General features: G+C 37.4%; 1 protein-coding gene across 1 annotated transcript in view; it reads left to right on the top strand.

Moving 5' to 3' along the window:
* LOC107748594 (cell adhesion molecule 1-like) overlaps positions 1-21,061 on the top strand; it is a 181,143-nt gene that overhangs the window by 140,423 nt on the left and 19,659 nt on the right. The window contains exons 5-8 of the mRNA XM_016563453.1: positions 1,856-2,014; positions 3,981-4,077; positions 4,523-4,695; positions 16,101-16,154. Of these exons, the coding sequence (XP_016418939.1) occupies positions 1,856-2,014; positions 3,981-4,077; positions 4,523-4,695; positions 16,101-16,154 (483 nt within the window). The remainder of the gene's footprint in view (positions 1-1,855; positions 2,015-3,980; positions 4,078-4,522; positions 4,696-16,100; positions 16,155-21,061) is intronic.

The raw sequence follows: 21,061 nt of genomic DNA, 5'->3' as shown, positions 1-21,061 counted from the left end.
TTTATTTATTTATTTATTTTAATTTTTTTTACAATTATTCAATTACAAAATTAGTGTGATTCTTATAGAAAGGTCTTTGTGCTTTAAAGTGTCTTTGGTGTACAGTAATTGATGTATTTTTTGTAACAGTGTCTTAGTATGCGCTGACAGAAGAGAAGGGAGATGAGCTATAGGTCAGTGCCGAGCTGTAATTATTTCCCACTTCATTAGGTCCAAGTAAACCGTCATACTTTGTGCTGCAATTAGCTCAATGCCCTTGAGTCTAGAAATTGTCTTAGGATGAGGGCTAACATGATGGGCAGTAACCCTACAGGCAGCTACTGACCTCTGAGCTGCTTCATATGAATTCATCATGGTCACATGTCCATTACATCACAAAGAGGTAATAATGTTATATTAAATCAGTGCTTATAGCAGCAATGTTATTTTAGTATTATTTATATACTCTTATACTAATATTGACGTTTTGAATTAGCATTTATTTTTGTATTTTTAGCTTTTATTTAAATTTTAGTCATTTTGTTATGTGCTTGATTTTTCTGTTTAGCTTTTTTATTTCAGTTTTAGTTTAGTCATTTAAGTACTTAAACTTATTTCAAGTGTAAAGTTATTGAGTTATTTAACCTTATTTAAACTTTTTTTTAGTTTAGTTTTAGTTTAACAGTAACACTCTACAAACTGCTAAGCAATTAGTTGAACTACATTTCTCAGTAGCAAGATGGTAGCATCGCTCATTATCAGTATCAAAGCTGTATTTTGAAGTAGCAAGGTAGCGCTGTTACATTTTCCCTATTAATATTTGAACAATCAAGTCATGTTTCAGACGGTTCGCTCACACACTGAATCATCTGAAGCAGTTTCACATTTATTAAAACGGTAAACAGTTTTAAAACACAAGAGGACAAAATGAGCACTGGATGAAGTGGAATATTTACCTACAATCAACTGAAGCCAAACCTGCAAATGCATCCTATCGTTTGCCAGCGACTAAAAAGCTCTTTATTAAGATCAACACCTGCAGCTTGTGAATGCCTTAGTAGTGCAGATAAAGACATTTTCCCACCAAAAGAGTACTGAAGCAGGTGCACAAAAACACCAACAGTATCAGAAATTACCTTGACTTTTTGAAAGGACATTTAGAGATTTTTATAGACAGAAATTTATAGTACTGTGTCATATAAATAAGACTCAAATGAAATATATTTTTCTGTCATAGAGCTTTTGTGCTGTTGTTTTCTACTAAACATCAAATTACAACAAGCATGAAGGTCACCCCTAAACATAACTGTCACTGAAGTGTAAGCAGATTGTTTGAAAACATACAAATGACATTGGTGGGTAATTTGTATGAATTCATACAAAGCGTGAAATAGTTATGAACTGCCATGAGATCTTGGGACTCAAACATCTTTTGAAAAAAGCAGCTTAAACTAGCCTGAACTGGTTTGATGGTTTGCTTGGAGACCAGTTTAAACCACCTAGGACCAGCATGAGTAACTGTTGTCTAGCTCATGTCATCTATAAATAAATAAATGAGGCAAACCCCAAATAAAAAGCATTTAATTTTCACACGGTGAACAAACTGTCATGCAACCCTGTGTTTTATGTCCTGTTGTGATTTTGGACGTCACACACAGAATGTGCCCTACGCATGCTGTATTAAGCATGAGTGCTCGGTGTGCACTCAAAAGACCTGTCTCCCACAATAAATGAATGTGAAATTTGTCTGGAGGTGATGGTATCATTCCTCGTGACCCTCCTCCCTCTCTTGGTGGCACAGTGTTATTATGAGCAGGCCTGGATGGAGAGAGCTCGCTTGTTATGACTGACATGTCACTCTTGCGGCCGTTCCCAGGTGAGGCGACTATCGAGGAGTTATACGACAGGATGTTCACTGTCACCAGCCGGCTCAGGCTCACCGTCTCCAAGGAGGACGATGGAATGGCCGTCATCTGCATCATTGACCACCCAGCCGTGAAGGACTTCCAGGCCCAGAAATACCTGGAAGTGCAGTGTGAGTCATCTCAAGATGAGGAGAAAACTTTCAGCTCTACAATAGCCTCGGTTTAATCTTCCCACCTGTCAATTTGACTGGCATTGTAATGAATGAAAGAACCATTTGTTACACAATTAGACTGTTAATGAGGAAATTAACTGGAATGAAGGCTAGGATTTAGCTTTACAGGAATAGTTCACCAAAAAAATTAAATGATTGAAATTATTATGTTACATTTGTTTTTGTTTGTGGAACACAAAAGGAATTATTTTCCACAATTAGACCATTTCTAAAAAAAAATAACATGAGTGAATAGCCAGTAGTCAATTTAACACAGTTGAAAACGAGGCTGTGAGGGATAGACTTACACTCTTTACAATGGCACACACTGTATTAAGGTACTAGACTGTATTTTTATTTTTTTGTCTGTTGAAAGTTTTTTTCAGAAAGATGTTCCGTCAGCTGAACAATCGGTATGTTGTTAAACAACAGTACAATCCATTGAACACACTGTATTTCAGTCCCTCACAGCCTCGTTTTCATTCCTGTCAAAAATTAAATGTCACTAGTCTGACTAAAGTCTATAGTTCACATTTTTAAGCATCTCCATGCAGCTGTTCTCCATAAATGACAGTTTATAGTGACCACACAGCTAAGCTCCAAAAATGATTTAAACCGCATAAACGCATTTCATTACACCAAATACACAAAATAATGTTCTTTTTAGCAGCATCATATGACCCCTTTAAAGTGGTCTGTATAACTCATGCACTCGTACAAAATATCATTTTGAGACATATGATAGCTTTATGTGAGGAACACACTGAAATTTGTTTTTATTCATCGATAATCCTCCCCTCCAGTGAGCTATAACCTGATAACTGAGTTCAGATCAGTGAACAAATCATTTTTCAGTGAGCCGATTCTTTTCAATGAACCATTTCTTTCAGACTGAACGATTTGTTCATGAGTCAGAGTTCAACTCTGTGACTTAGTGATCCGGTCGGTGTTTACAGCTCACTGGAGGGGATGATTATGTGAATAAGAGGTTAAATGTCTCCCAAAGATATTACGTGGATTCAGAAGATGTGGAATAAAGTGCATGAATCATATGGATTTTTCCAATGGTGCTTTTTTAATGTTTATGTGTCAGTGATCACTATAAATTAGAGAAGATCCATTTTTAGTTGTTCTACAGACGAAATAGCCCCATGGTTTTAGAGCAAAAGAAATCAAGTGAGTAGATAATGGCGGAAATTCTATTTTGGGGTGAACTATTCCTTTTAAACCAGCCGAGGTCTAAGCATTTGCTTTAATTAAAACAGACCCTTTCTTGTTATGCGTAAGCATGAAATGCTGTCCGCCAAATAATGCATTGATTAAGAGCGTTTGCCGCACTCTTTTTTTGTTGCACGGGAATTCCTGGAAAGGTTAACCTACCCTTTTGTAATCTTGGCAGAATATTAATTTATTCAGATAGCTTACTGCTCAGGGTGACCTTTGAGAAGAAAAGGCAGGAGGGATCAGCTCAACTGTAACAGCTTGACATTTTGACTAACAGAGATAAAAGAGAAGAAGAAAAAACAGTTTACAGTACTGTTAAATTGACTGTTTAAATTCATAGCAGTGTCAGAATTCCTCACACGCTTTTCGCAGTGTCATGTTCACACATTTGTAGGCTCACTGGGTTGACTTAATATAGTGTAACGTGAAAAGTTAAGCTCAGAAGAGCAGCTAAGATCTGCCGCCTTCGTTGTACAGGTCTTTGTATTATTAAGCATGAATACATAATACACATGAATGTATAAATGTTAATGCACAAATGATGTCCAAACCTGCCGGGGATGTTTTCTAATCAGACTGAGAGGCAGGTATATGGCCTTAGAATGATAATTAGATACAATAAGGGTTCCAAGCTGAATCCACGTCCTGCAGTGCAACTGGAAATGAGTGTGTTTGTGTCTTTGTTGTGTCCAATGCACAGATAAACCAGAAGTGCAGATTGTAGTGGAATTCCCTGAGGGTTTGACCAGAGAAGGGGAAAATCTCGAGCTGACATGCAAAGCTAAAGGAAAACCGCAGTGAGTCCAACACTGGGCCCTCAGGGCACTTTATTCATTTCATATGAATTTGTTTGGTTGCTTTATCAGGCAGATAATACAGATGATGATAACAAGAATAACTTGGATAGACAGACAGACAGGTATGCAAATATGTACATGGTTTGGTGTTGATATTTCAGATGGACAGACAGACAGACAGATAGATTGAATCAAACATACAATTTATTGATTTAATCTAGTAATAAAAACTAGTACATATTTTATAATAGAAATCAGCTCATATGTGAACTAAAACAGGACTTTGCAGCTGAGCTTTGACAGCATCATGTGCGTTTGTTTGCACAGGTGCTGATTTTACAGCAGTGCTAAAGTTGTCCTGAATAAAGCACATTTTCTTCTCCTGTCTGCCTCTGTCTGAGCATTTTCACACTGAGCACTAAATGATTACTCTGACGTTTTACAGGCCTCATCAAATTAACTGGCTCAAAGTGGATGATGATTTCCCCTCCCACGCCGTGATTACTGGCACTGATCTCTTCATCGAAAACCTTAACAAGTCCTTCAATGGAACATACCGCTGTGTGGCATCTAACTTAGTGGGAGAAGCCTATGATGATTACATCCTTTATGTATATGGTATGTACTTGAACTTAATCTGCATCTGTAAACAACAATCCATAAGAGCAGAGTTTCCCAGATGGTTAAATCTATGGTCTAGGACAAAATAACACTGTTAATAGTTAGTTTTCAATATCAGTCTAAGTCTTGGCTTAATCTGTGTCTGGATAACCAGCCCTTGATGTCTACATGCAATTGGCTGTGTAATGTTGTTGTGACTAAACGGTTTCAAGTTCCTCATGCATTTGCTTTTCAAAGAAGCTTGATGTTTTGTTCAAGACAGAACTTATTAACCCTCTATTGCACGATGCTGCCTCTGGCTTTTCTTCATTTAATGGCAATAAAATGGGTAATAATGAAGGGATGATTTAGGATGAACTAATAAAAAGTTTTTGGTCTCACAACATATTTTTCTGGCATAATGTGCCATGTAGAGGACGTACATTTTTGCTTTGGAAAACTGCCTTCATTAGAGCATTTTTATTGATTTTTTTTTTTCATCCTTCAAAAATATGATTTATATTTCTTAGTGAGTAGGCTTTATTTTAAAACATTTTGAGCCACATCAATTATTTGTATGTTTTGAGGAATTGTTTAAATATGTTTTTTGCCCCGAAGCAACTCTGTGCGACAGTGGCATGTATATGAATGTAGTGGATATGGATTCACTATAATGCAGTTATTATTTTAGTTGTTTTAGTGTCAACCTTTTTATCCTTTAATTAATTTATTTATTTATTTTTAATGTAATAATAAGTGTATTAGCTTTGTTCTTTACTATTTCTAACATCTTTAGGACTGTGACATCTGTATAACAAAAGAAAAACAAAAAAAAAGAAAAGAATAAAAGTCTCTCAGAAATATTCACAAATATATAAATGAATAAAAAAAAAACTGTCTTTGAATAATTTCTTTCAAGTGTTGCACAGCATACCTAAAAGGAAACTTCCATCATCCCGGATTATTTTAAAAAATTTGTGTTTGATTTTACTAATGAGATGCATTTTGTGCAAGACAAGCGAATCAGAAATGTATTTTTCAACATTGTTTTCATAAAGTAAGCAATAGAGGGTTAATTGTTTTATTGAATATGCTTCACCTGAGAGTTTTTCATAGTACTTGTCTTATTAACACAGGAAGTGCATTGTGTTGGGCACATGTTTAATCCTTAACAAGGGCTGACAGCTGGATTTTTCAAAGCTTAGGCAATAATTGCTATGACAGTGGCACTTGAAGCCTGGGATTTAACAAAGCTTTGCTTTGCTATAGAAGAATTGAAGTGTTGTTATTGTTTAAAGCAGGTTGTGTTCAGGACCGCTAACGGACTGCCAGCTGCAGCTATTACTGGCTGTCCTGTTGAGCTGAAGACATTAGCCTGAAGGGATGGAAGAGGGTGGCTCGTCATTGAGGCGTTCGGTGCCGCAGTTATTAGCCTCTGATAATGCTGATATCAGAGGCAGGTGTTTGGGAATGATGTCATCAGCGTCCCTCTGCAAATGGGAGAGTTTGTGTGCATCTCATGCCTGGAAGCGGTTCCACTTCCAGGCTAGTTCAATATCTGTCACCTCTACCTGAGCGAGCACCACCTGCTGATTACTCTACTTTCTCTCATTTCACAGGCTCAAGGAATTTGGGTCTATTTGCACCAAGTGGGTGTCTCAGAAAAGAGGAGATTTATTGCCGTCTGGCTTCGTATAAGTGGCAGTTTTTAGTTATAATCTCCTAAGCACTGTGTAATAAGTGAATGAGGACTTTGCAAATTATTTTCAACCATAAAAAGCCTTATTATAATGGAAATGATATGCATTTGTAGTGTTACCCTGAGAGTTGCTTTTTCTCTTGCTCAAAACGGTCATACTTTTCAGTAAATAAAATCGCTGTCTTCTGGTGCATTTCTAAATCAATTTACGCTGGCAATTGTCGAGCATGCCCAACCTCAGAGGACTGAAACAAGCGGAAAGACCTCTTGTAGCTTGATAATCCTGGGCACACTATACTTCTACAGCCTGTCAGAGTTAATTTTAATGCTGCTTCTCGAGGGATGGCAGCTTTGCTTTTGCTACAGAGCATTTCCATTTACTGCCACAGTAAAGCAGTGACTTGTGCTGAGCAAATGCTTATAGCTCCTCAGTCTTTTACTTCGTTTTGTCATTCGTTTTTTCATGAAGCGTTGAACAGGAAGATGTGGACATTCATTTTTTTTAAATCACAGAAAGCGTGTAGTGTAATACTAGTGAAACTCTGGTCATGCCAAGACAATGGCAGCAGTGTAACGCTTTCTCCATTTACACCATTACTGCATTCATGGCCTTCACAAAGGGGACTGTTTTGATGTCGGATCAAATGTTTTTTTAGGCTAATGTGAATTTGCAAAGGGACAGATACATGTCACAACCTGATAAGCTTGTAGCGGAGATGCTGAGAGTGAAAACCCATCCTGTTACTGAAGTACTCAGGTAATTTGCTCGAAAAAAAAGGCTTTATTTGTTTTGGAACTTGAAATTGGAACTTGAAACAACAATAATTAGGTATTATTTCTAAAGAAAGGTATTATTTCTGTCCGATAAGACATGAAGCATATGTTATTAGCTGAAAATACAAAACTTTACAAAAAGACCCATTCAAAAAGTTGCACCAGTTCATTAAAAAATAATACATAAATGCATATGCAGCTAATATAATATAATGTAATACAGTAAAAGCAGTTATGTGGTGAAATATTACTACTTTAAAATAACTTTTCTATTTGAATATATTTTTTTTAAGTGTAATTTATGTAAAGTGATGTAAAGCTGAATGTTCAGCATCATTACTCCAGTCTTCAGTGTCACATGATCCTTCAGAAACCATTCTAATCTGCTGATTTGCTGCCCAAGAAACATTTCATATTATTATCAGTGTTGAAAACTGTGGTGCTGCTTAATATTTTTTTCAGCACTCTTTGATAAAAAATAAAGTTCAAAAGAACAGCATCTGAAATATAAATGTTTTGTAACATATTATCTTTAACACCACTTTAGATCAATTTAATGCATCTTTGCTCAATTAAAGTAATAATTTCTTTTAAAAAATCAAAATGACCCCAAACTTTTGAACAGTCATCTATATAAACTGCACAAAATAAAACTGTACAGTTATCTTAAAGAGCTATTTCTACCTGCTCTGACCTTTAAAAAATGAGTTTCATGGGTGTAACATAATGAAGGCAGGTTGAATTCAGTCACATTTAATATTTTTGACGTGAATAAAATCAGTTAATTTAGTTGTTACAACATCTAGAACTTTTTTAGCTTACATGACAAATCCATTTTATGTATGCTTTGATTTGTAATGACACCACCTTTTATGTTACAATACACCATCAGAATTATCCTCAGATGTTTCTATTTTATATCCCTTTATTCCTTTTTTCTAGTCCAAATTCAGACAAAGGAACATCTAGGGCTGCAAATCTAGTTTAAAAGCTTTGTGATGTACAACTAAAGTCAACTCGAGTTCAAGAAAAGGATGGAAGTAACATCTTCTCTTTGGTAAATATGATGTAACTGTGCTGCTGTAGGGGATGTCTATGCCATGACTTTATAAGTATTTTTCAGGGTGAAGAGATACAGAGTTAAAATCCAAATTGATCCAGGTTCTAGTGGTGGTGGGTGGCTCAGTCCGGAAACATCTGCACCGTGAATTGGAAGACCAAGGCTTAAGTCCTTCCAGAGCCACTTTTGTTAGCTGGTGTGCCCTTGAGCAAGACACTTAACCTCCTTTCACTGCAAGGGCACCCTATGACTCCCCCTCATCTCTGTTTGTGATATAAGATCACAGATATACAGTGAAAAAAAAAAAAGTGTGCATACTAGGTGCAGTTTTTAACGTTGAAAGCAACTTAAAACAGTGTTCGCTTGCACATTCCCAACTAAATGGACCTGAAAGCTTTTTTGGACATTGCCGAATATTCCTCTACGGAGACCTAGCAATACCTTCTGCCAGTCCTAAAACACTATAGATCACTAGGGGCCTGTTTACACCTGGTCACTTCATGCGTTTTTTCTGATCGGATAGCTATCCGATAGTGAAAAGACCAGGTGTAAATGCCCTCCGAAACGCATTCGAGACGGATATAAATCCGATCGCTCAAACCACTTCAGGAGGTGGTCTGGGCCGCATTCCAGATGAAACTGGACAAGTGTAAATGCATCTGGTTGTTGAAACCACATATGCAAATTTTACTCCTCCCAAAACATTAAAATAATAAACGTGTGAGAGCGTGTGTTATAGGCTATATGACATTATAGTCAGATATGACAGCGCTAATGCAACACGCATTGCCACGGACGAGTAGCTGAGCATCTCTTCAGCAAGCCGACGAGCAAACTGCCGTGAATGAAACTGAAAGTAAGACGCAGACACTCAACACACAATCATCTTCATTAAAAGTAGTGTGACTAACCTATCTTTCCAGTTCTGATGATAATTAATCAAATGCAGCGCTTATCTTTTGATTTCATTGACGTGAACGCCGTTAAATTTAAATATAGCGCGGGAATTGAAGATCGGATTTATATCCGTTTTGCGACGACACATTTATGTGGCCAAGTGTAAATGGAAACGTTTTAACAAATCATAGATATCCGATCCGATGAAATGACCAGGTGTAAACAGGCCCTAGAAGTCAATTGTCCCAGTTCTTTAAACTAGGTCACTTACATCTTTTCGGATGAGCATTTAACTGGAAAGGGACATAGAGTAGTTTTCTTCAGTCTAGCTATTGCAAAGTGCTTTCTCCAGTAAATGTTCAGTTCACTTCATGGTCCTTTCCTTCAGAAAGATACAGGCTAGTTGTAATGGTTTTCCAGGTAGGTGATTTTGCCCGCAGGATTGTTCCACTGACAGCAAAACCTGCTGATCAGGTACTTCTTTAATGCAATTCATGTGCGTTTATCTGCGTTTATCATTTATCATCATAATGAAGTTTTTTTTTAATTATCATGATTATTTATTATAATTGATATCAATTATTATGATTTGGCAACTGGGAATATGTGACACTGAAGGAAACGGCATGTCATTGTGAATGTCTGCAGCCTTGACATTGAATTCATGCTCCATTCTTTTGTATCATTCTGTATACATTTGCCTTGATTATCCTTACTTTCCCCTGAGTCTTATTTCATCTTTGATGTAAATGTAGTTTACATCTTGCAAATCCTTCAGTGACTCATTACTCTTTATTAACAGAAAACAATATACAAAGCGAAAGTATTTATAAAGCTGTAGAGATCTGGATGTCTTAATAACAGCTTTTAATTAATCTGAGGCTTCTTATGTTGACCTAAAGCATGCTAAAATTGAACAAAAATAGCTAAATACACGTTGGTGCTCACAGGAGAATTGATTTCCCCCACTAATCATGGAATCCAGATTAATTAGTCTGTATATATTAACACCCTCTATGCATTTTGTAAGTATAGCATTCACAGTGGAATATTGCTTGCAGGTGTAGTTCAGGCAGTGCATTTAAATCATTGGTGCAGCTAATCAGTCTAGTCCAGCTAATTGCATGTTTGCTTTTTAGTCTGTCTCTAGTTTTAAATGGCGCTGTTAACCTGTTTTGAATTTCCAGTCACTGGACTATAATTTGAAATGCTTTAAGTGATTCAAACAAGAAGGATATGTTCATAGATCAACATCCTTATCAATATCAAGTCAATCATAATAATACTAATAGGTATTTAATATTCATTTAATATATTAATATTAGAATAATATTGTAATATAATATCACAATGCATTATTAGTTGTATTGCTATTGTATCATTAGTCTTATTCATTATTTATTTATTCCATTAATTTTCCTTATCTCATTTATGACTGTTTTTCACTTACATTACATTTATATTCATGTTCGTAGCAGATGATTTCTTTGAAGTTCAGGCTGTTATGGTATTTTATTTTTGCATTTGCCATACACCCCTGATAGACTCTAATGTGTGTGTTTAAACCTTTAAACATGCACCCTACGTGTTTCCACCTACATCTAGGTTGGCAGCGCTGTTATTTACCGCTCTTTTTAACCAACGTCTGTCCCAGTGGGAATTGTGTGTGTTTCAATTACAGTCACTTGATGTTCTGTGCGAAGGCCTGTTGGGAGAGAATAAGTATCGACACAGACCATGTCCAGCATTAACCTCCATATTCAGGCTCCTTTGGGAGATGTTCTCTCAGCCAAACCCATGTAACATTCGCTCTTGTTAAAATGCAAATGTAGACTCGGACAATACAATCTTATCTGTTTTTGACTGCCTCAGACTCTGAATGACTACAGATACTCTGTAATGTTTGATATGAGGCCAAAGTTTCTGTCAAGACTGCTAATACGTAGTATGACAGCGTACTATGTACTGTATATTTGACAGTATTTGACAGCCTTTCAACTGCTTTAATTTCTGCTGTGACAGCATAATACATTTGACATTGATAACAGGATTGACACACCACATAAAGGGAGCCATTGCATATGTTTAAGGCTTTTCATACATTAGCATAGATAATTTATCATGCACTGAAATGTTTTACTGGATCGGAGACCACAAGGAGAGCTTTTTAATGTTTCATAATAGTAATATTTTCTACCTCTGTTTTAACTTTATTCCTACACAGGTGATCAGTGTATCTTTTCTCACTCTCATGTCTTTCCAAACTTTTTCTTCTATGGAGCACAAAAAAAAAATTTTTTCCAGATAATGAAATTCAATGGGGTCCAGTGTTGGTCGAGAAAAACAGTTCTTCTGTTTAAACAGTCAACAAATCTTCAAAATACACTCACCGGTCACTTCATAATTGTTTAACTGCCCATTAACACAAATATCTAGTCAGGCAATCACATGGCAGCAACTCCATGCATTTAGGCATGTGGACATGGTCTAGACAATCTGCTGAAGTTAAAAACAAGCATCAGAATGGAGAAGAAAGCTGACTTTGACTGTGGCATGGTTGTTGGTGCCAGGTGGGCTGGTCTGAGTATTTCAGAAACTGCTGATATTTCCAACCATTTCTAGGGTTTACAGAGAATGGTTCAAAAAAGAGAAAATATCCAGTGAGCAGCAGTTCTGTGGGTTATGCCAGACTCATTACAACCGAGGTATACAAAAGAGCATCAAGCACAAACATCAAACCTTGAATCAGATGGGTTACACTAGAGGAGCAGAAGACTACACCAAGTGTCACTCCTGTCAGCTAAGAACAGAAAACTGAGGCTACAATTGGCACGGGCTCACCAAAATCGAACAATAGAAGATTGAAAAAAAAAAAGGTTGCCTGGTCTGATGAGTCTTGATTTCAGGTGTGACAATCAGAAGGTAGGGTCAGAATTAGGCATAAACAACAAGAAAGCATGGATCCATCCTGCCTTGTATCAACGGTTCATGCCATAGCTTACCTAAGTATTGTTACTGACTATATCCATTCCTTTATCTTGTGATGGCTACTTCCTGCAGGATAACAAGCTGTTAAAATATGCAGCTGACAAATATGCAGTAACTGTGTGATTCTATCATGTCAATATGAACCAGAATATGAAAGGAATGCTTTCAGCACCTTGTTGAATCTATGCCATGAAGAATTAATGAAGTTCTGAAGGCAAAAGGGGGTCCAACCCAGTACTAGCAATAAAGTGTCCGGTGAGCGTATCTTCTTTAGTGCCCCATATAAGAAAGGTCTTAAGAAGGTAAATATCCATTTCCGCAAATAACTGCAAATTGTCCTTCATTCATAGTACTTAAAGGATACCAAATATATAATATAGTAGAACAATTTGGCAGTTCCCATGCTGAATTGTACATACGTTTTAAAATCAGAGTTTATTCAATCAGTAAAACGTTACTGTCATCATAAGAATCACAGTCATTGAGGTGGTCTCACCTGCAAACAGGTCTCGGTGTGATTTTTCACCATAAACAACACAAAATAAAGGCAGGTCGGCCTGACTCATGCCGGCTCAGCTCAAATCTGGACCATTACCCAGAGATTCAACACATTCAGCATTGCTGAGAGACTGTGGAACAGAGCCAATGGGTTTTATGAGGACACGTCTCGCAAGTGTTGTCAGGACAATCCCGCTCGCGATAAGTACTCGTATCGTCCATTTTCTCACCGCGTGATTGGAATTTCATATTTCCGTCCTTCACATACAAATGGAAATATTGCACGTCCAAACACATTCGCATCTCGCCGCTCATAACATCGAGCCAGGAGTCACCCAGCCTGCAAATTGCCCATGGAAAATTCTTGTTTGCTTGACTATTATGCATGCCACATCCTATTCAGACCTTTGTGTTGGCCGTGTCCCCTGCATGCACAATTTCAGCCACGGGACTATGACATTTCCAAAACCCGTCTACATTCGGTCACGGCGCACGAAATCCCTGAAATATTTTCATCAGGCGATGCATCTACATTCAGAAACATTATCCTGTCCTTGATGTTTTATCATTAGTCGGGAAGTGTTTGGGCTCCTACTGAGATCTTTTGATGGAGCACAGACAATAAAGTGATGGAGACAGGCAGCCAATTTTGCCTGCTGTGACTGTTCCCCAGCAAGGCGCCTGAGTATCTGTGCTAAAAAGTGGAATCATAGTTCACATTGCACATCCGCTGCACAACAGCTCGGCCGCATTTGCCAGTGCCCCATTATTCCACTGATTGTGCGATGGCTGTATCCAATATGACTGTGTGTTTATTAATAAATGATTCTCATAATGTGATTTTCTCTGTCTCCCGTTTCCACACTCGCTGCATGATAGGAAAGCTGCCTGAAAGATTTGAATCTCGTCGAGTGCTTTGGTTTTCTTCACACTGCACGTAAATCACATTCGGTTTTTGGAGGCAAACTTTGGGACTCTGTGAAATCTGATCTGTTTGTTTTGGCCTTGTAAGTCAATATCTGGTACATCTACATCAGTTGCTGTAGTAATGATGTAAGCATCAGCAAGATGCCATGAGACTTTCTCATACAACATCTGAGAGCAGCTGTTAGTGCGGAAAGAGAGGACGGAAAACTGGAAATTTTGCCTCTGCTCACGTCCATCACTGCATCTCACCGCGGTGCTGAAATCACAAGGCACATTCATGCAAATACTGCTGATTTATTCACTCATTCATTATACGGTGTATTCGGACACAGCTGCAGACTGTATTGCAGACTTTTGTGTGACGTTACATACACACTATGTCCCGAATGACGGAAAACGTCGATCGGACGCATTCCAAAAGAGTCTGATTTTAATCGGATTGGATGGGGTTTGGATCACTTTGTAAACATCGGATTTCATGTGGGGGTTTTTTTCGCTGTTCAGTCTAGAAACAAAACAACTAAACGGATTTGAGTCAGATATGCCAAAACGTCGGATTTTTGCTGCCTGTCTGAACATAGGCTTTGGCACAGTGTGTTTTGTTTAATCACACGGCTTGTGCTGGCCGGTGTCATGCCCATTCAAATGCAGGCTTTACACTATTGCTTGGACATCTAATTCTATATTACTTAAGCCATAATATTATATTGTTGAAGGTAGTAAGCCCATCATTTCAATTCAAGTCATTTTCTTTACGTGTTTCTTGCATTACATTTGATCAAATATCTATAGCTGGCCAATTTGCCTTCAGCTATTTCAATAACACTGTTTTGTAGGAAAATGCTTCACATTCAGACATGCAATTTCATGTAAAAGCAAAATGACAGGCCATTTTTTGTTTAAATCAAGGATATTTATGAGCTATTGTCTTTCTTAGGCCCCCTTTACATCTGGACATTCTTTAGTGCATTTACATCTTGTATTGAAGTATATGGAAAATGCCAAATATTTTACCAAATATTAAAGACATTAACGGATAGTCTAAAACATTTTATGTCATTTTCAAAGATTAAAAAACAATAGGCTAAGTCACTGTATAAAGCTCAACAGTTGGGTTCCAAAAGTAAAAATCCTATAATTTTCTCTATAGGATAATTTATTTTTAATGATATACACATTGCCGTTAAAGTTTTGAGTCATTAAGATTTTTTTTTAAAAAGTAATACTTTTATTTAGCAAGGATGCATTAGATTTATTAAAAGTGACAATAAAGATGTTTAAATTTCTATTTCAAATAAATTCAGAATGAAAAAAAGAAACAAAAAAATAATAAAATGTTTCTTGAGAGCTAAATCAGCATATTAGAATGATTTCTGAAGGATCATGTGACACTGAATACTGGAGTAATGATGCTGAAAATTCAGCTTTGCATCACTGGAATAAATTACATTTAAACTTTAACTTGTAAAATTAAAATTGCAATAATATTTCACAATATTACTGTTTTGTTGTATTTTTGATCAAATAAATGCAGCTTTAGTGAGCATAAGAGACTTCAAAAATTGAATGCATCAATGCTTCATGGGACTGTAGTTTATTCCCTCATTAAAGCCATTAAGTACACATTCTTGTACATTTCCCTTTTTGTCTAGTTTTCAAATACATTTTTGTTTAAAATCAAAGTTTGTAATGTTTTGATTAATCTCAGAGCTGGTTGGTTTGGTTCACGTCTTTGAACTCTTCGATGAAGATTAAAAAAAAAAAAAAAAATCCCTATGGAAAAAAAATGAATGGAAAAAATATTTCCGGAACCAAGACGGCTTAACAAGTGGGCATGCACTGTTGCGCTCTATTGCATTTCCCTTCTTTAGAAACATTCCCACAGTAAAAGAATGCTAATAAGGCTTAGAAGTGAAGAAAATGGGAGACAATAAAGTTTTGAATTGCCCCTGTGAGGATCTGGAAAGAGAAACAGGATATTGTTCATTAAATTGGATGACCAGATCATAAGATGATAAAAGAACAGCATGATGGAAAATGTATAAATCATTCCATCAAAACGTCTCGGTTACGTATGGTAACCCTCGTTCCCTGAAGGAGGGAACGGAGACGTCACGTCGGATGACCGACGAAATTGGGATCTCGTGCATCTGCTGCCTACTTATACTCACGCTGTGATCAGCGGCAGCTGGAGGCAATAATCGCATGCCAATGTGCATTGGCTCGTTTAGTTTACACTCGAAGTAGATTGGTCTCTCTAAGCGAGATCCCAATTTCGTCGGTCATCCGACGTGACGTCGAGAGTGACCGACTGAAAGGGAATGACAGATATTGATCTGTATTATGTAGGCTACTGCTTGCATAGATGGAAAACAAGACAGAAATACAGATTAAGTAAAGATTTTTGTCCAGTAAATGTGGTCAGGTTTGTGATTTGATGACAAAAATATTCCCAGGGGGTCTTGGTAAAGAGATGTTCCACTTTCTTTCAGATATCTCTATCATACTAACATGATGGCTTTTGTGACTTCTCTCCTTCATTTAATACCTCTTATGTGTGTTTTCATTTTCTCCATCTAGATGTTCTCACCACAACCCCCTCACCCACCACTACCACCATCAACGCTTTCCAAGGTACAGTATCCCATCTGAGCTGCAGGGTTCTCACTCCATCTCACCCTTTTTTACATTTTTCCTGTTTCCTGCTGTGCTTGTGCATCTACGTGTTTGTGCGTGTGAGAGAGTATGCCACTGATGCATGCTACTGTCCATGAGCTAAAAAAGACAGCGGGAAGAGGGTAAAGTGCAGGGGCTCGTGCGGAGACAGGCGGCCGCCCTAATAAGATCTCGACCCAGATAGTGGACTCGGTGGCCTTGCGGCGCCTCACTGTCATTGTCACATGTCAGGTCGTGCTTGTCAAATCCTTTTCTGTCACTTGCCTGATCTTTCACCGTAGAGATTCATTTGGGAGCGAAAATCTTATCAGGATCTCAGCGTGTTCGCGCCTCAGATTACGATTACAAATATCCTCGGCCTTCCATAAGAATGACATCAACACATCCTTGAAATGCTCTGATGAAACACACACTGTAAAAAAAATATTTTTTAAAGCTGTAATTAAAACAAAGATTACACCACCCTGCATCATAATTGTTAAATGACATCCAATACTTGTTTCTTACTAATTATAGGGTGCTGATTCCAAAAACAGTGTCTGTTTGCTCTAGCACATCACACTTTCTCACAAAATATGATGCATTTTGTTTTGCTTTTGACAACCGTTTGTAAGTTGAATGCGTCTTGAATTATCCCTTAATCACCAGAAAAACTGCTACAAAGACATGATTCCTATCACTCTCTGAGCCTGCTTACAACTGTTTGTTCAATTTCCAGCTGATTTTCACAGGTACAGTATGAATGATTCTGAAGACATTATTTTATGCCTTATCCTGATGTCAAGTTCAGAATTATGGCCAGTAATAGAGGAAAATGCAAACATGATCCAGATGTTTTCTGCTACATCTGTGGGTGTTTTAATACATCTAAACAGTAACTGAAAATGACAGATTTTGTGAGAAAAACATTTATTTATAGACTTGTAGACGTTATTGACATTAAATGGAGTATTTGAACATATTTTTCTGCTCCCTTGCAGATTGTATATTTTGAATACCTCTTTTTTGTTGACTGATTTTGTTATTTTTTTGCAAATCGGCTGATTTTTTTTTTTTTTTCCGTTTTGTTTTAAGTCTTTCTGCTTCAAAATTATGTTTAATTCAATGCGTTACTTGCCATTTCTTTGTAATTATGTGCGAAATTTACTAGCAATGTCTGAGTGGAAATTATTTTTACACCAATTTTTTTGTCAGTGTATCGACAGTGTTTTTTTTTTCATGAATGTTATCAGTTGTCGTTATCAATTTTCCAGTAGCTGTTTTATTCTGATCCTAATGAGGTTTTCTTGAGCTCTTAAAAATACTCTACCAATCCATGTTTTTTAACATGCAAAGGAAAGCTCTGGACAAGGAATTCCCAGCAAATAAATCAATGGCAGGTAATTGGTGCTATATAGAAATGTAATACATTTTTGATGAGCTAGCAAAGAGTGAGAAAGGATAGCGTGCACTCTACTATCAAAAAAATCAATTAAGCCATAATGTCTTGCCGAAACGCTCAGTAGCTTTAGGGGGTGACATTTAGAGATGATTGCCATTTATAACACAAAATAAATGGCTAAATGGAAGCACCGATAGTGGCACCTTTAACAGATGCTGCACTTTCTCCTCTTTCGTAAAATCGTCATGCACGGCGAGTAGGAGCGTGATAGTGTCAGCCTTTCAGAGGAATCATCTATGCTCAGGACTGTTCTGTGATCATCAGGCTGAACTAAGTCATGTCTGGTTTTTGCTCGGAAAAGCCGTTCTCTTGTGTTCTTTCCCGGGCCTAACTTTTCCGCATGCAGAGTAAGCATGTAAGAAGTTTATTGGTGCAACCGTCTTAACCTCGGATTACCGTTCGAGCAGAACTTGCTTTCAAGCAGACACGGCGGGTAATCCACTCGCGGTGAGTACAGGAGAACTCGGGGGACCTGCTAGACATCTGAAACAGTCACAGTGTTTTATCTGATATGCAGTCTGGTGTTTAGGGCCCGTGGACGGCTACGGCTGGCGAAACATGACCCTGGGTCCTGCGCGTTTAGTCTGTGGGCGTGAGGGGTCGGCTCAAGGGGATTGAAGCTGCTGTGGATCAGTGATTAATATTGATGGGTGAATGTGAGTGCCAAGCTGGTTTCTGTGACGGCAAAAAAAGTGTGCCATACAAGTAGATATATTGTATATGGGACAGCCTCACAGCATTATGGTATTACATACAGTTGATTGTATTATGGTATCGACATTGATTTTACACTTCATAAAAGCAGCATATGTTATTTTTGGACTTTTGTTTAGGACAGTAGAGGCTTGAAAGTAATGAAGCAGCCTGTTCTCATTAGTATATGTGTTTATACTTTTTTTATGTTTGAATATGCAATATAGACGTATTGATAGTTTCTAAAACAGTATTTACATATACACAGCTATGCAAACTTCAAAAATCTTTACAAAATCTTTCATATTGTATTTTAATTATTAAATATATTTTTGAAAGAAATTAATATTAAGAAAGGCTGCATTGATTCAAACTGACAGTAGACATTAATAATGTTACAAAAGTTTTTTTTTTAAGTAAGTGCTGTTCTTTTAATCCTGACAAAAAAATTTACAGTTCCCACAAAAATATGAAACCGCACAAATGTTTTCAACATTGATAATCATAATAAATGTTTCTTGAGTACCAATTCAGCATATTAGAATGATTTCTGAAGGATCATGTGAAACTGAAGACCGGAGTAATGATGCTGAAAATTCAAAAATGAAAAATATTACCGTGTTTTGATCAAATATTACTGTGTTATGATCAAATAAATCATACAAAAATCTTACCAACCCCATACTTTACTTTCCTAACCTCACCCTAACCACTTCTTAACAAAAATATATAGAAAATATAGAGTACAGTACAGTAGAAATATTTTTGTATAATATTCTATGTAAAAAAAATAAGCATAAAGTACTCAATTACATAGACTTGGAATATAATGCACAAATAAAATGCATTACAATTATTATCATTTTATGCTGTGCTTGTAATGTATTTAAACGGTAATGTACCCTTACAAATATATTTAATCATATAAATATAATATAAAATGATTGTAAATTGCCCAAAATTGCTGAAACATTGGTAATAATAAAATGCTTCAGTGAGTGTGCAGTTATATTTTGTCTTTACTAAACTGCTCAAAAGAACAGAACTGTCTCCATCAGAGGTACTATTGCACCCACACTTGTTCTTGACATCCCATTCTTGTGGGAGGGTCTCTCAAGATTTGCGCTACACCACTGACCGGGTCTGCGAGTTTAGTCTATGAGTATGAGAGGTCAGTCAGCATTATTTGATTTCCAGGGGATTGGATCTGCCATGGATCAGTGATTAATATTGATAGGTGCAAGTGAGTGCCAAACTGGTTTCCGTGAAAGGGCAAAAAGTGTACCATCCAACTGGATATATGGACGCCCTGCTGGGTATTGATGAAATATAAAACAATGAGAACAGCTGAGCTCTAGATCAGGTGCGTCGCAGGGCGGGTTTATATTTTATAAGATGGTGTCAAGTTAGAGCAGGTTTTTTTTTTTCCCAGAAAACTCCTGCTAGATGTGAATGCATATACTCGTTAGCATTTGTAGATGATTTTCTCCTCTCGTTATCCGGTATCGCCACCTCAAACTTACCTGTCCTAGAAATCTCCTCCATGAATCTCCCAAACAATCCAATTAAGAGTGGAACGTGGAGACAGGCAGCCGGACTTGTTGACACTTTTAGCAGCTTTGTTTTTGCGTTGGGATGATGCAGACATTTAAAGGTTACCAGATTTGCATTAAAACCCTTTGAACAGACAAAAGATGATGTGTCCTTGCTCCATATGTAGACATCAGCAATGTTCTCCTATATAATGAGTTCCTCCTCAGAAATTTTTCAAGGCCTATCCAATATGTCCTGGCTGAGCTCACTGTGCCTGCAGGTAAAGCGGAGGGTGCTGGGCTCATGGGTCTGTCTGCTCAGCGTCATTTATGCAGCTCTGCGTGGGAATGATGGAGTTGCTACCGGCCAAACAACACACTGAAGACTTTGTGTATCATTAGTCTTAAAACAAGCTTTCCAGCTTTGGCTGTGATTTAATTTGTCACCACGAATGTACTGCGTTCCTTCCCACCTTACGATATTCTTTCACAACACAATGCCAGGGAGGGCTAATTTTAGACCTTTCTTACTGTTTGTTGACTTGAGGCACACAGTCTCTTGTTTTCTGGCATTGTTGTCAGCTGCATTTATAATAGCTACGTAAGCTTTTGGCTCCTTAGCTGACTTAAGCCCAATGCACGCTGTACGATTTTGGAGACAAACTGGGATTCGTAAAACGTTGCTTGTGACACCCTCACCTATGAATGATTAAATGCCTTTAATTGCAATAAATTGAAAAACAGGCTATCGATTAGGCTTGCCACGATAGACGGTGCTGACGGTGATACTGCTGTTAAGCCGCAACACCAGTTAAGTCACTTGCCCACCGCGGCACCGACCCCCACCGTCGTTTAGATTTTTTTATAGTAATAAAAATCATTTAGTCTGAAGAACAGACACTACAATTAAAAACTGAACGCGGCTGCTCAATGCAGCGTGCCGAACGACAGTCGCATCACAGATCAGATTTCATTTATCCAGTGAGGAGAGTGAGTCGAGCTGACTGACAAGAAGAGTGGAGACAGACAAGACGATCGCGGATGATTTAGTTTCGAAACGAGATGCAAAAGCGCCTGATTGGCAATATTTTGGATTTTGAAAAGCCTGCTGACTTTTGCCGTTTATCTAAGGTGATCTTGGAAGTTTTTTTAAACATTCGTTTCTTATTTAATTGGTTCCACATTGTTTGCTGATTTTT

This window comes from Sinocyclocheilus rhinocerous, unplaced genomic scaffold, assembly GCF_001515625.1.
Source record: "Sinocyclocheilus rhinocerous isolate Xijiao unplaced genomic scaffold, SAMN03320098_v1.1 scaffold620, whole genome shotgun sequence".
NCBI classification, from domain to species: Eukaryota; Metazoa; Chordata; class Actinopteri; order Cypriniformes; family Cyprinidae; genus Sinocyclocheilus; species Sinocyclocheilus rhinocerous.
Note: the sequence above shows the minus strand (reverse complement) of the source record. Positions and strands in the feature narration are given on the sequence as shown.